Source organism: Sus scrofa, chromosome 15 (genome assembly GCF_054392235.1).
Source record: "Sus scrofa isolate SSC_HxYL_T2T_F1_AM1 chromosome 15, Sscrofa_HxYL_maternal_Yorkshire_Landrace_v2.0, whole genome shotgun sequence".
Taxonomy (NCBI): domain Eukaryota; kingdom Metazoa; phylum Chordata; class Mammalia; order Artiodactyla; family Suidae; genus Sus; species Sus scrofa.
In genome coordinates this window covers 98,828,170-98,842,614 of record NC_139397.1, presented here as the reverse complement: position 1 = coordinate 98,842,614, position 14,445 = coordinate 98,828,170, and the positions used below count along the sequence as shown (strand labels likewise).

The following is a 14,445-nucleotide window of genomic DNA, read 5'->3' as shown; positions in this document are numbered from 1 at the left end:
TTTTTGGAGTTCCTGTCATGGTGCAGCAGAAACAAATCCGACTAGGAACCATGAGGTTACGGGTTCAATCCCTGGCCCTGCTCAGTGGGTTAAGGATCCGGCATCAAAGATGCAGCTCAGATTTGGCATTGCTGTGGCTGTGGTGTAGGCCGGCAGCTACAGCTCCGATTAGACCCCTAGCTTGGGAACCTCCATATGCCACTGGTGTGGCCCTAAAAAATTACAAAAGACAGAAAAAAAAAATTGTGTTTTTTGGCTATAAATGACATGATTCAGTACCCAGATTTTTCATCTGACTCTGCTGCATTTTGTACCCACATAAAATGCAATGAAAACTGTTTTGGAGGAAACTGCTTTATCAATTTGATCAAAAATGGTAGAATCCTTAGGTTTCAAACAATCCACTATAAGGATATTTAAAAGAAGTCCAGAGTACGATACAGTGAGGATAAGGGTAAACAAGTAACAGAAGAAATTTAAAAAGCAGTCCACCACTATTTGACCAGGACAGCACATTCCAAAATGCATTGCACAGCTAGACCCAAAAAAGTTGTGCAGAAAGAGAGAGAGAAAGCCTGGCAATTCATAAGGCATATGGGCATGGTGAGGGCTGTAGAAAGTCCTGCAGGAAAATTAAAAACATTTACTTTGCTTAGCCTCGAGCTGCATGAGTATTTTGATAACAAAAATTTTTCTCTCTTCAATCCCTATTTGATATCTCTTTTCACCCCAGAATTGGGAGTAGAGAGAAATTTAAAGTTATGATTACCAGACTTGCTGTGTCCTTTCTTTGATGGTATTTTAAGGAAGGACCTTCTGCTGTCTTGACTTTTCCTAAATGTGAGAAGGTGGGGCAGAGCACAGAATTCTTAAGCTTAGAATTAAATCTGTTACTCTTACAGAATCACAACAAATGAGAATGAGACTCACTGAGATTTAAAACAAATTACTTTCAGAGTACCTGTCATGGCTCAGCAGAAATGAATCTGACTAGAATCTATGAGGACACAGGTTCTATCCCTGGCCTTGCTCAATGGGTTAAGGATCTGGAGTTGCCAAGAGCTAATAGTATAGGTCACAGATGCAGCTCAGATCCCACGCTGCTTGTGGCTGTGGCGTAGGCCGGCAGCTGTAGCTCTGATTTGACCCCTAGCCTGGGAACCTCTCTGTGCTGCAGGTGCTGCCCTAAAAAGCCAAAACATAAATAAATAAATAAATAAAACAAATTACTTTCAAATACATTATTTGCCTCTGCATAGGTTATTGGGCCACGGATTTTAAAACTGTCTTAAACACTTCCAGATTTTTCTTCCATTATGCAAACGTGATGATCCAGAGAGTAGTTCCCTGTCTCAATGTTCTTTGAACTCTGCTTTGGTTTTCAGGTCTGTGTCTCCGGCAGGGAGGATTTCCACCTCCCCCATCAGATCTGTTAAGTCTCCGTTACTCATCCGCAAGGCTCAGACGCCCACCATGCCCCCAGGCCCTGAAGTGCCTCCGCCTTGGAAGCAGGAGGGCTACATGGCTTCAACTGAGGCTGAGATGAGAGAGACCACGGTGACAAGTGCTACTCAGATCAGGACAGAGGAGAGATGGGAAGGGAGATACGGGATCCAGGAGCAAGTGACCATCAGCGGAGCTGCAGGTGCTGCGGCCAGTGTGTCCGCCAGCGCTGCCTTTGCTGCAGGGGCTGTTGCTACTGGGGCTGCAGAGGTACTGTCAGAGCTTCTTTTTTTCTTCCTTTCACATTCTGTTTTCTCCCACCAGACTCTTGCCATGGAACTGAGTCTTTATATGTTAGAGGGGACATGCATATGAACATAAGACTGTAACAGATGGATGGGGGTATGGGATTGGCATACATGCACTATTGTATATGGAATGGATGACCGACCAATGGGGACCTGCTGTGTAGCACAGGGAACTATACCCAACAGTATGTGATAGCCTTTATGGGAAAAGAATCTGAAAAAGAATGTGTGTATGTATATAACGGAATCACTTTGTTTTACAGCAGAAATTAACACAGCATTGTAAATCAATTATACTTTAATTAATCTTTAAAAGCTGAAAAAAGAAAAGAATAAAGGCAAAGAAAGACAAAAAAAAAAAAAAAAAGAACGTAACAGAAACTGAAGACCAAATTTGGCTTATGCTTTGTAAAATTATTTTTACTTGGGACAAAATCTCTAATCTATGAGATTTTCATAAAATATCGGTTTTGGCAATACCATATCTCTCTTGAGGCAATGATAAATGCTTAGGCAAATGTCTATTTTATCTCTAGATAGTTTGGTTTCCACAGTTCTTTTGTATTCTCTACCAGGCACATCATTTCAAAAAGTAACATGCTTGGTCATTGTCCATCCAGGTGAAACAAGAAACTGACAAAAGTGCAGCTGTTGCGACCGTTGTTGCTGCTGTTGATATGGCCAGAGTGAGAGAACCAGTTATCAGCGCTGTAGAGCAGACTGCTCAGAGGACAACCACGACTGCTGTGCACATCCAACCTGCTCAAGAACAGGTATGCGTGAGGCCATTCAGACTGAGCTTTGCATGCAAAGTTCCCAGGATGAACCAATGCCCAGATCATTTTGAGGACAGCACTGAGCCCACCATGGCCCAGACTTTGGGGGCATTCTGAGCAGAAGGTGGTCTGAGACCAAAAGTGCTCTAGACATAAATACTCTAAGTACCTGGTCTATGTCAGGCAGGTAGGTAAGCAAGAGTTCACTCAGAAAGTCAATACAGGAGGTCAGACAAGAGACCCAGAATATCAGGGCACCCCTGAGTTGAGACAGGTGAAGGGTGGCTGGGAAAGGCAGCTGAACAAGAGGGCTTGTGGGCGTTTGGAGCTGTAGTTCCAGAGCAGTCCATCCAGATCTCGGTCTCTCCAGGAGCCAAGCAGGGAAACCATTATTTCAGGGCTGGCATGACGTTTCCCTAAGCCTCCCCCAAAGACCTTTGCTTTTACTTTTCTCGAAACAAATGTGACACTTGATTCATAGCTGAAAGGTGTTATAAATCCAAGATAATTTCCCACCTCATATTTGAATAGATTTTCTGTTATAGTTTAAAAATCACTCTAGCTTTCCTCCTGATCCTCTCCTGTGTGACATTTATGTCTTTATCCAGATTTATTATTGTAACTTTTTATATAAGGTGCATTAAAGTCTTTCTTTCCTTTCCCCCATGAAAATCAGATAAGAAAGGAGGCAGAGAAGACTGCTGTAACTAAGGTAGTAGTGGCTGCCGATAAAGCCAAAGAACAAGAATTAAAATCAAGAACCAGAGAAGTAATTACGACAAAACAAGAGCAGGTGCATGTAACTCATGAACAGGTAAAAATGGTTTTTGATATGAAATTATTGTTATTACCCAGGTCAGCACAGATAATGATAACCAAGAAGGGTGTTGTTTTGTGAGCAACGTGGTTATTATCACGCCAATAAAATCCCCTGTGTCTGTGTATTTTGGGGTACTGGATACCATGTCCCTTAGACTCACTGAGTGCTTCCCTTGTGTAGACAAAAGGGACCTCTGGGAACACATACTGGGATTAGAAACAAAGGTCTCATCTACACTGACCTGGAGATGCACTGACTAAATTTGTGACTGTGAAGGAGGTGAAACCAGGAGGGAGAAATAGATGCTGAGGTTGGAAGAGGGAAGAGTGAAAAAGAACACAATACACAGTGCTTTGAAAATAGCTTAGCAACTGCTTCCTGACCCCTTAGGAGAACATTTGAACATGGGTCTGAAATGAGATAGAGAGCATGGCCTTCTCAGATCAAATGACCAGAAAAAGTGAAAAGGATAACTCCATGATTAGAGGCATTCAGGAAAAGATTAGATAAGGCCAATCGACAGGGCTCTTGACCAGCAAAACCGATTGTCAGTTGGGTGGTTTGGAAAGATAACTTTCAAGCCTCTTTAACCCTGAGATCCTGATTTTCCATCGTGATGCCTGAGAATGGCAGGGAGGCAAATGAGGAAATTGCCCCTCCCGCCCTCCCCCCTCCCCCCCCCCCCGGTTCTTCCCATATACACTTTAGGTGTCCAGATCCAAACACAGCATCTTCAGGGGGTTAAGTATTGAAAAACATTTTGTCTAGGATATACACAAAACTATTTTTCCTACATTGTCTCAATTTTAGAAATGTAAGTCTTGATGTTACAAACTATCAACATAATTTTTGAAGCAAAATAGCCTATAAATGCAGATTATGAACTATCTATACATGATTTTCCATACATAAAATTAAAGGGTCAGACTATTATTTCTAAGGTCTTCTAATATCCTATGCTCTAAGATTATCTTTAGATGACAGAGTGGCACAGAATAATATTGCCATTTATCCATTTATAAACATTGGAAGTCTCTTTAAAGATGACTACTTTCTCCAATTCAAAGGAAACAGTGTCAAATCAATTTTTTTTTTTTTTTTTTTTTTTTTTGCTCCTAAGCAGGATAACCTATGGTTTAGGTAAAGAAAGAGCATGGTCATATTAATGAAAATGATCAATTTTAATGATATCTCTAGAAAAAGGAATTTACTTCATTTACTTCCTATTTTGTTATATTTAATAAACATTATTACACTTCTCTTAAAAGATCAGGAGACAATAAGATTTTGTCTTTATCACTGATTTCAGATAAGAAAAGAAACTGAAAAAGCATTTGTACCTAAAGTAGTAATCTCTACAACTAAAGCCAAAGAACAAGAAACTAGAATAACTGGAGAAATTACTACAAAAGAAGAACAAAAGCAAATCACTCAAGAAAAAGTAAGTCCAATTTTGTAAATACCTTTTAATTTGTTGACAGATGATAACACATTCCAGCCAACTGTATGTACCCTCCAACCAAAACCTCTAAATGGAAGAGTGTTTTGTATATATTTTCTTTTTGTTGTTTCTCTGTGTTTAGTATTGAAACTCTTTCATGACAGAAATTCTGCTCTCATCGTACAATTTTCCACTCAACTGATCAGTTTCAAGGGGATTGTCTATCTATAAGAATAGTTAGGGGCACATCAATGACATTTCTAGAGCATGTTTAAGTGGAAGATGGATGTCATTCCAGCCCAGTTACCCACTGGTACAATCAGTTTTTTCATGCATAGCCTAAGCCTTCAATCACTTATATTGTAACATACAAACTTTACATAGGTGTAAGACACATGTGAGCACATTCCACACACACAAACACACCCACACCAACCATGAACACTCCAACTAAATATCAAGGGAAAATGAGGAATTACTGGATATCGGGGAAGACCGGCACTTCTTCAAGAAAGTACTCTAATTCCTGGTTGATAAATTGACCCAGAGGTGTTTGCTGCTATTATGTCATAGAGTCAAGTTGGAACAACCTCAGTGTCACCCAAATCTATTTCTCTCCCATGTATGAAATCAAGCCTTAAAGGGTCAAGAACGAGGCAACTTTTGAATTCTTTCATGTTCAAGGAGATTTTGGTGACATTGAGGTTGTTCCAACTTGATTAGCCTCTCTTGATCTCAAGCTCTTTGCGGATCCCAGAGCTACATTTTTTAAAGGATCTCACTCCAAACACTACACACATAAAAGGCTGGCCAGAAGCTGTTGAATGAACCTTCCATTCTTGACAGTGAGAAAGAGACTGAAAACACAAGGGCATAGAAATCCCTGTTGCCATTGCAGTGCTGTGACTGGAAAGTTCACTCTGACTACACTTTTCTTGCCATTTATAGTGGGCACCCACTAAGTTTCCTCATGTGTCAACATGTCTCAAAGAGCTTTTCAGCTTCTAGGACAATTTGATAAGGGGCAGGTGGGCAGAAAAAAAAAAAAAAAAAAAAAGGAAGCCCAAACTTCAGAAAAACAAAAGTCTGGGATTTAAACACAAGTGTAGGCCCTTCAAATGGAATGATGATATTTTCTCTCATCACTGAATGTTCTACATTCTCCCAAATATTGTGAGGATATTTTGCCATTTCTTCTGTGCCTCTTGAAACTCAAACCTTTATTTCACTCTGAAAATCAAATAATACAGAAAGCCGAGACAGCAGCTGTATCTGTGGAGGTAGCTGCCACTGCAAAACCCACAAAACTAGAAACAGTTCTGGGAGCTCAAGAAGAAATTGCCATACAAGAAGATCATATGCACATAACTCATGAAAAGGTGAAGACTTCCTGCTGGTGTGAAATTCACTCTTGTTTCATTCCATTTGCAAGCCACCTACATTTTCATCCTGGGTCTTAACCACCACTTTTTAACCTCCTTCTCTTCTTGTAACTCATAGAGAAAACTTCAAAATCTCTCAGGAGCCCTTTGCCATCTATCTAGCCTTCATCGCCACTTTTCATTCTTAACTTTCAGACTTTCTTTGGATTGCTACTAATATGATTATAACTCACTTTAATATTTAATATATTTCTATTGAAGACTCCACCATACAAGTCAGTTGATAACATGCAAAATTATGTGTTATTTATGGCTCTACTGGCATCTCCTATAGATTATGAGAGGAATAAAGTGAGAAAGAGAAATGCATCCTTTTATTGCTCATCACATTTTTTCCTTTTAGATGGAACTTATTTTTAAATTATTACCAATGAAACAGTATAGACAATCAATGAATTCAAATGATAAAATGTCCTCGAGTAGGAGAAATGTGCTTGCTTTCTTGGCTTTGACTTGAGTTTCTTTTATTAGAGGCTGTATGAAATGTAATGACCGTTTTCTCATCTTTTTTTTTATTGTGTGACCAGATAATGAAAGAAACTAGGAAAACAGTGGTACCTAAAGTCATAGTTGCCACACCCAAAGTTAAAGAACAAGATTTAGTATCAAGAACTAGAGAAGGCATCACCACCCAAAGAGAGCAAGTGCAAATAACTCAGGAAAAGGTGAATACAGATATTCGAGATGGGAAAAGTTCACCTTTAAACTAATTTCTAGTAAACCATTAACTACGATGTGGAAGAAATTATTAATCTGTATTTTCCTTTTTGAATCCCCAACTAAAAACCAAATGGTGACTGTGTGACTGCATACCATTACTTTTATCTGCCCATTTGATTTTCATTCCTCTGTAACATTCGTGATTCATTTTCTTCACTATTATCCTTTGCATGAAAATGAATATTATTAGCCTGATTTTTAAAAAGCAATCTATGGAATCATCTGGAGATTTTTTTATAGTTAACACTTCTAAATTTTGTGATTCTCAGTCTGTGTGTGCAGATACTGCCCAGTGAAAGTTAACTTCTCTTGGTATAGTTAACCCTGAATAACTTTGTCTTGCAATCCCACTAAAAGGGGGGAAGGGTCATAGCATATGTGTCTGAAGCCCTGTACAACTTAAACCTTGATTTTACTATAATAATCAGATGAGAAAGGAAGCTGAGAAAACTGCCTTGTCTACAATAGCAGTTGCTACTGCTAAAGCCAAAGAACAAGAAACAATACTGAGAACTAGAGAAGAAATGGCTACTAGACAAGAACAAATCCAAGTTATTCATGGAAAGGTGACTATTGCTAGTCCAAATGTGGAATCCCCTATTATAATACATTAACACTAAATCTCATGTGAAACTCCCTTATTATAATACATTAATACCAATCTCAGAATTTCTTATGAGATACCGTTAACCTAATTTATTTTTAGATATACAATTGGAAACTAAAAAAACAAATTCTTTATTACTGTTAATATTACTACATATACCTTTCCCCACTGATCTCTTCACTATTATTTTCCATATTTTATTATTAACGTCTAGAAATTCTCCAGAAGTTGATGATTAAAATTGCATGCAGGCTAATTTTAAGATACTCGATAAATATTTTTAAAAAGTATATAAGTAAATAATGACTCTTACTGTCAAGAAGATGTATATTTTGAGGGGGTCATAAATTCAGTAAATTGCATTGTAGACTATGGACTTATTTCAGGAAATAACCCAAAATTTTCATCATGTGAAACTTATCTTTTTTTCTTCCTGTAAGCATCAGATGAGAAAAAAAAAAAAAAAAAAAAAAAAAAAAAACCCTGAGAGAATTATAGTGCCTGCTGTAGGAGCTCCCACTAAATCTGAAAAAGAGGCAATATTGAAATCTAGAGACAAAATTATCCAACCAGAAAAAATGCACATAAGCCACGAAAATGTTATTTGTACATCTGTTTTTGGTTATGAAATTTCCATGAATTAACCTACTTCCCATGACTCTATACACCCACGAGCTATTTGCCTAATTTTATTCCTTTTTTTCTTTTGTCTTTCGAAGGCCACACCTGTGGCATGTGGAGGTTCCCAGGCTAGGGGTCTAGTTGGAGCTGTAGCTGCTGGCCTACACCATAGCCAAAGCAACTCGGCATCTGAGCAGAGTCTGTGACCTACACCACAGCTCATGGCAACACCAGATCCTTAACTCACTGTGTGAGGCCAGTGATCAAACCCACATCCTCATGGATGCTAGTCAGGTTTGTTAACTGCTGAGCCATGATGAGAACTCCTAATTTTATTCTTTATTGCTAATATAGTATTTGGAAAATAGCAACTAAAGTTTTCCAATTTCTTAAGTGTCAGGACTGAGTCCCGTCAGTATTTCCTTCAATGTTGTTTTCTATCTCTACATCTTTTTTTTTTTTCCCTAAGACATGAGGATCAGTTTTTCAAACATTTATCCAAGTTTAATGGTGAATGTTGTATCAGCCTTTTATAAGTCTCATTGATGACCTAAATTCCAATATGTAACATACTTCAGGAGTGATTATGTATTTATATTTTGTTCTGAATCACATAAATTTAACTGTCTTATTTTTATTGTTAAAAATTAGCTAAGAATGGGAACTGAGAAAATGTTTACACCCAACGTAATAGTTACCACTGCAAAATCTACTGAACCAGCCACACTGCCAAGAACTAGAGAAGGATTTGCTTTCCAGCAAGAACAAATGCATCTTTTTTGTGAGGAGATGAAATCTGATGCTTTGGAGGTGAAAAAGCATTGTTTCATCCCATTTCACCATCAGCTCTCATAACTTTTCATATCATGAGTCATTGTTCTCCTGCTAGTTCATTGAATTGTTTAACTTATTATCAACAGAACATTAGAGATAATTAGATTCAGTCCAGTTCCTCCAGTGGAACAGTTAAAATTTCTACTTGTGAAAAGTCAGATTAAATAACACCTTTCTTTGCATCTCCTAAATTAATGCTCAGCTTTTAAGTGGTACAAGTTGGGGTCTCTCAGTCCCATTCTTCTTCCTGTTTTACCTAGGTTCCAAAAATATGAGGGCTGTTAGAATCCACCAAGAAATAAAAGCAGCTATCAGCACAGAGTGTTCATGTGTGGTGCTCCACCAAAATGAGTCTATCAGCATCTGTAGAGAGAGTTGATATGTGTTAACTCAGGAAAAAAACATATCTATTTTTCCCCAATTCAAAATATTCTATTATAGTTAAGATTCTTTTTTAAGTTTTAAATTAATAGCAACATTTGTATATTTCAGTCGGCAAATGACAATGTCTTTGAGCCTAAATCTTCTCTTTTTTTAAGAAATAGATTTATTATGTGATAAATTCATTTGAGTAATAAATAGCAAAAAAAGAAATAGATTTATTAACATAGGATGCTTGTGAGAGATGCCTGTTTTCTCATTTTTTAAATAATAAAACTAAAACTCAAGTTAGCTATTTTATGGACTGGTTGAAAGGTCAAATGAGATATCATATAAATATAATCATTCTACCAGAAAGGTAATTATTCATAGAAATATATATATATATATATATGTTAACATTTAAAAAATCTATAAAATTAAAATCAAATAATGGCCCATATGTTTTTTTAAAAAAAGAAACAAACAGATGAATGAACTTAACACATCTACACCTCACATACATTTTATAGTTTTTCCTCAGATGCAATCTAAAGTGAAAATGGTATTTGCAGTTCTTCAAGGCAGATTAAATTGTTTGTGGCTTCCTAGAAGGAGCACTAAATGAACCCTTGATCATGAAGGCCCTATTTTATCTCAAAATCACCTCATTTATACCTTAAATAGCTCAAAGAATAATTTTGACAGATAGAGTGGTAACATACTTGAAAAACATTTCAGATGCAATCTAGATTCTATTCACAGCAGCAGAAAAGAAAACTGGACGTTAATAAAATATTCCAACATTCTTTTAAAGAGCACTGATGGACACAGTGATGTGATTTTTGCCATATGCTGCTTCCAAGTGTTGCATAGAATCATAACGTGTAAGCCGCATCAACTAGTTTGCTTTATTTAAAAGAGAAACACTTTTGCAAACTTGTGTTTGCATTTATAGTAATCAGATTCATGGAAATGAGAAAACATTTCTGTTTCCTTCTTCAGTTGAACTTTCAGTAATGATGAAAGTAAATCGAACTTCCCTGTGAAAGGTCATTCTCTTGACTCCAAATATGATAACACTTTCATTTTCATTGCAACGTCTTCATTCAGATGTTTTAGGGAAGATACTTTCTAGTAGATGAAAAAAATTCGTATCCCCAGGGAATCATCAGTAAATTAATATGTTCCCTGCGTATTCACAAGCATTCATGTTATCTCAGATTTGCCTGTGACTGTACAACTCTGTAACAGCTGATTTTTCTGGATGGGACTGGGACAGTATTTGAGTGTATTTTTTTCGTCACTGTCATTGCGTTGATAGCAGATTAAATGATCAGTACTAAAAATAATCAATAAAGGTAAAAACTGCCCCAAAGTTCTGATTTCACAAGTGGTAATTGACTGTCTGTCATGGACAAAATACTAGACAAACTCAAAATCCCCTTACCAGTTTATACACATATTGTATTGTCCTATGTTGTGTTTATGTGACTTAATGTCTCATTAAGCAGGGATTTATAGAATGTATCTAACTAGATATCCACCCATTATAATAATCAGTGAAATATTAAGTTCCTAAATGCATTTCTAACTCATATTTCTGGGGACATTAACATAGCTGTGTAACCTGGGTGCCATCTGCCTATCCTGCCTTTGGGCATTTGTCTGTTCCTGATGACTATCCTAGGAGGAGAAGTCCCATCCTGACTTTGATATGACTGTATTACTGTGTGTTAATTCCGGAAACCTTGTCTCCAGGTGGGCGTTGGGAAAAAGGCGGAAGCTGTAGCAACAGTGGTTGCCGCGGTAGACCAGGCCCGAGTTCGAGAGCCCAGAGAACCCGGGCATGTTGAAGAATCACATGCTCAGCAGACCACTTTGGAGTATGGGTATAAGGAGCACGTTTCTGCTGCCAAGGTCACTGAGCATGTTTCCGCTGCCAAAGTCGCTGAGCACCCCCCACGCCCAGCCTCAGAACCCCACGTTGTCCCTAAAGCAGTCAAGCCTAGAGTGATCCAAGCTCCTTCTGAGACTCATATCACAACTACCGATCAAATGGGAATGCATATATCAACACAGGTGAGTCTGGATCAGTGGCCATTCTCAGGAGCAAGCTTAGCTGCTGAGGTGGTCAGGGGAACAGTGGTATCACTGACTTTCTTTTCAATGCAGATCAAGAAAACTACAGATCTAACAAGTGAAAGATTAGTCCATGTGGATAAACGTCCCCGCACAGCAAGCCCTCACTTTACCGTTTCAAAAATTTCTGTTCCTAAGGCAGAACATGGATATGAGGTAAGAAGTTAAAGAGCATGACAAAGAAATGCTGGGCTCCAAAGAAGTAATTATCTACTGTGTGATATAAAGCATCTTTGGTGTGGGCCTTGGGGGCCTCTTTTTGATGATGTCTGTCTTCATGGCAGACTCAGAAGCCCCTAAAATTTGGTTTCTGAAACTCGCCCAGCAGGGTGAGCCTAGGGTAGCAGGTGGTTATCTTATACCTCTGAGAAAACACAAATCCATACAGGGTTCTCTCTGCTTTACATTCTGTAAAAGGTGGTATATTACACAGTTCTGTTTTCCTTGTGCTGTGGGACATTTCAGGGTAACTTAAATGTGAATGGATATAAAAATTAAAAAAGATATTGAGAAGTCATATGTTCACATACTCAGTGTAGCAAGATGAAGAGGTGGTCCTGTGTGGTGTTGGGTAGATTGTGGAATCACCCAGCCCTGGACTAGCTTCACCCCTTGTTAGCTTGTCATCAGGGGCAAGTTAATATCTGTAAAAACCTTAGCAAGTTGACAGCAGTATTAGTCACAACTCTTCTTATTTTACACATCCAAGACATAGAATCTGAAACTCGTATGCTTCAAAAAATTGTATATTTAATACCTATGTTTGTGATAGTCTCCAATTACCGTTGAAACCAAATAACCATAGACAGAAACAGAATAAAAGGGTAAGGAAGCCTTTAAAATAATTTTCTAAGTGTCTCCATTTACCTTTCACACAGACTTGTGGGAAGCTTAAATGTGCTATTTTAAAGTAGTTCCTAGGAATTAACTAAATATTTTAATAATTTCTTGAGGAGTTCCCGTCGTGGCTCAGTGGTTAACAAATCTGGCTAGGAATCATGAGGTTGCTGGTTCGATCCTTGGCCTTGCTCAGTGGGTTAAGGATCCAGCGTTGCCATGAGCTGTGGTGTAGGTTGCAGACGCAGCTCTGATCCCATGTTGCTATGGCTCTGGCATAGGACAGCAGCTACAGCTCCGATTAAATCCCTAGCCTGGGAACCTCCATATGCCATGGGAGTGGCCCAAGAAATGGCAAAAAGACCAATAATAACAATAATAATAATTTCTTGACTTTGAATTTCCCACTGTAGTATTTTCAGATACAGCTTCATTGGGATGGTTAAATGAAAATTTATGACTGAGTGTTAGAAGACCCTCAGTCCCTTAATGATGAGAGTCTAAAATAAAAACTCTAAATCCAACTCTTTTTTTTAAGAAAGATATCTTCAAATATATTTTAGAAACTGGCAGGAATGACGATGAGCTTTATAACTGGTTTATCTCTAATTGACTTTTCATTAACTATAAAAGTGATAAGGACAACAATTAAAAGAGACCATATAGAAAATAGACTCAGACTCACGACAGGAATGCTAGCGGCATGCACTTCTGAGGGATGACTGGGATAGTAAATGACCTTGTTTTCTGACTCCATTTCCATTTAGGCATCAATAGCCGGTAGCGCTATTGCCACATTACAAAAAGAGCTGTCAGCCACACCTTCTGCTCAGAAGGTCACCAAATCTGTGAAGGCACCTACCGTGAAGCCTGCTGAGGCTAGAGTGAGAGCAGAGCCCACGCCTTCACCCCAGTTCCCCTTCGCAGACACAGCAGAGACTTTTAAGAGTCAAGCTGGCATCGAGGTAAAGAAGGAAGTCGGGGTGAGCATCACTGCTGCTGCAGTCCGTGAAGAACGCTTCGAAGTACTGCGAGAGCGTGAAGCCAAGGTTGGTTGCCAGAACACCCACTGTTCCTGGACCCGTTCTTAGGGCCATTCTGTGCCATGGAAGTGGTCAGCCAGGCATCCTGCTTTTCTCCTTCACCAGGCTCAAACTTAAAATTTTATTGAGTTTAATTAATTTTTTAATTGAGAAATTACTTAATTTTTTGCAAGTTATTTTTATAATTTTGCATGTGCTAAGTGTTCATGAGATATTTCCTAGTTTCCTGAGCATTTTGTAACATCCTTTGTAAAAATCGTAGGTAACAGAAACAGCAAGAGTACCTGCACCTGTTGAAATCCCTGTTACTCCACCAACTTTAGTCTCGGTAAGTCAAGTTAATTGCGTTGGATCATATGCATACCTGGTCAAATAATTTTCGTATATGCACAGATCAGTTTCTCAAACTGGAAAAAGCTATTGGCACATTCACAAGTACTAATTTTAAGACCATATGCTATTTGCAAGGAAAGGAGGAATTCTGTGTGGCAGACATCAGTCATGAATTCAGCAGGTTGAATGAATTTCTGTTATGTGTAAGGCACTATCACAAGACCAGGCTAGCCCTCTTTGAAATCTTTGTCTTACTATCAGAGAAAATGTATATAAATAAGCATGATTAAAATATAGAAAGTGATAGGATCTGAAGGAAAGCTGGATTGCTTGCTGTTGAAGATGACATGGAAAGCTTTGTTGAAGAGGTAGCATTTGCTACTGAGCTTTAAAATGCTGTTGGAACTGGAATATGTGCAAATACCAGAGGGTACAGAGTTGCCCCATTGTTTGATATTAATACAGTTTCTATGAACTTGAAAACTCCCTATATTTATTCAAACTGGGGAAATTCCAATTTCCAAAAGAGTTTCTTTAGTAATTTTCTAGAGTCTTGATCTTAATGATCTTAAAAAAGCATTTTATGACAATTAGAATTTGTCAGGTCATGGGAGTTCCCACTGTGGCTTAGTGTGGTAACTAGTATCCATGAAGACATTGGTTTGATCCCTGGCCTCACTCAGTGGATTAAGGATCTGGCATTGCTGTGAGCTGTGGT

General features: G+C 38.3%; 1 protein-coding gene across 1 annotated transcript in view; it reads left to right on the top strand.

Moving 5' to 3' along the window:
- Positions 1 to 14,445, top strand: part of TTN (titin) — a 274,604-nt gene that overhangs the window by 10,585 nt on the left and 249,574 nt on the right. The window contains exons 7-17 of the mRNA XM_084999975.1: positions 1,386 to 1,713; positions 2,372 to 2,524; positions 3,204 to 3,341; positions 4,657 to 4,788; positions 6,039 to 6,167; positions 6,758 to 6,895; positions 7,379 to 7,516; positions 11,134 to 11,454; positions 11,548 to 11,670; positions 13,119 to 13,400; positions 13,657 to 13,722. Coding sequence (XP_084856101.1) covers positions 1,386 to 1,713; positions 2,372 to 2,524; positions 3,204 to 3,341; positions 4,657 to 4,788; positions 6,039 to 6,167; positions 6,758 to 6,895; positions 7,379 to 7,516; positions 11,134 to 11,454; positions 11,548 to 11,670; positions 13,119 to 13,400; positions 13,657 to 13,722 — 1,948 coding nt within the window. The remainder of the gene's footprint in view (positions 1 to 1,385; positions 1,714 to 2,371; positions 2,525 to 3,203; positions 3,342 to 4,656; positions 4,789 to 6,038; positions 6,168 to 6,757; positions 6,896 to 7,378; positions 7,517 to 11,133; positions 11,455 to 11,547; positions 11,671 to 13,118; positions 13,401 to 13,656; positions 13,723 to 14,445) is intronic.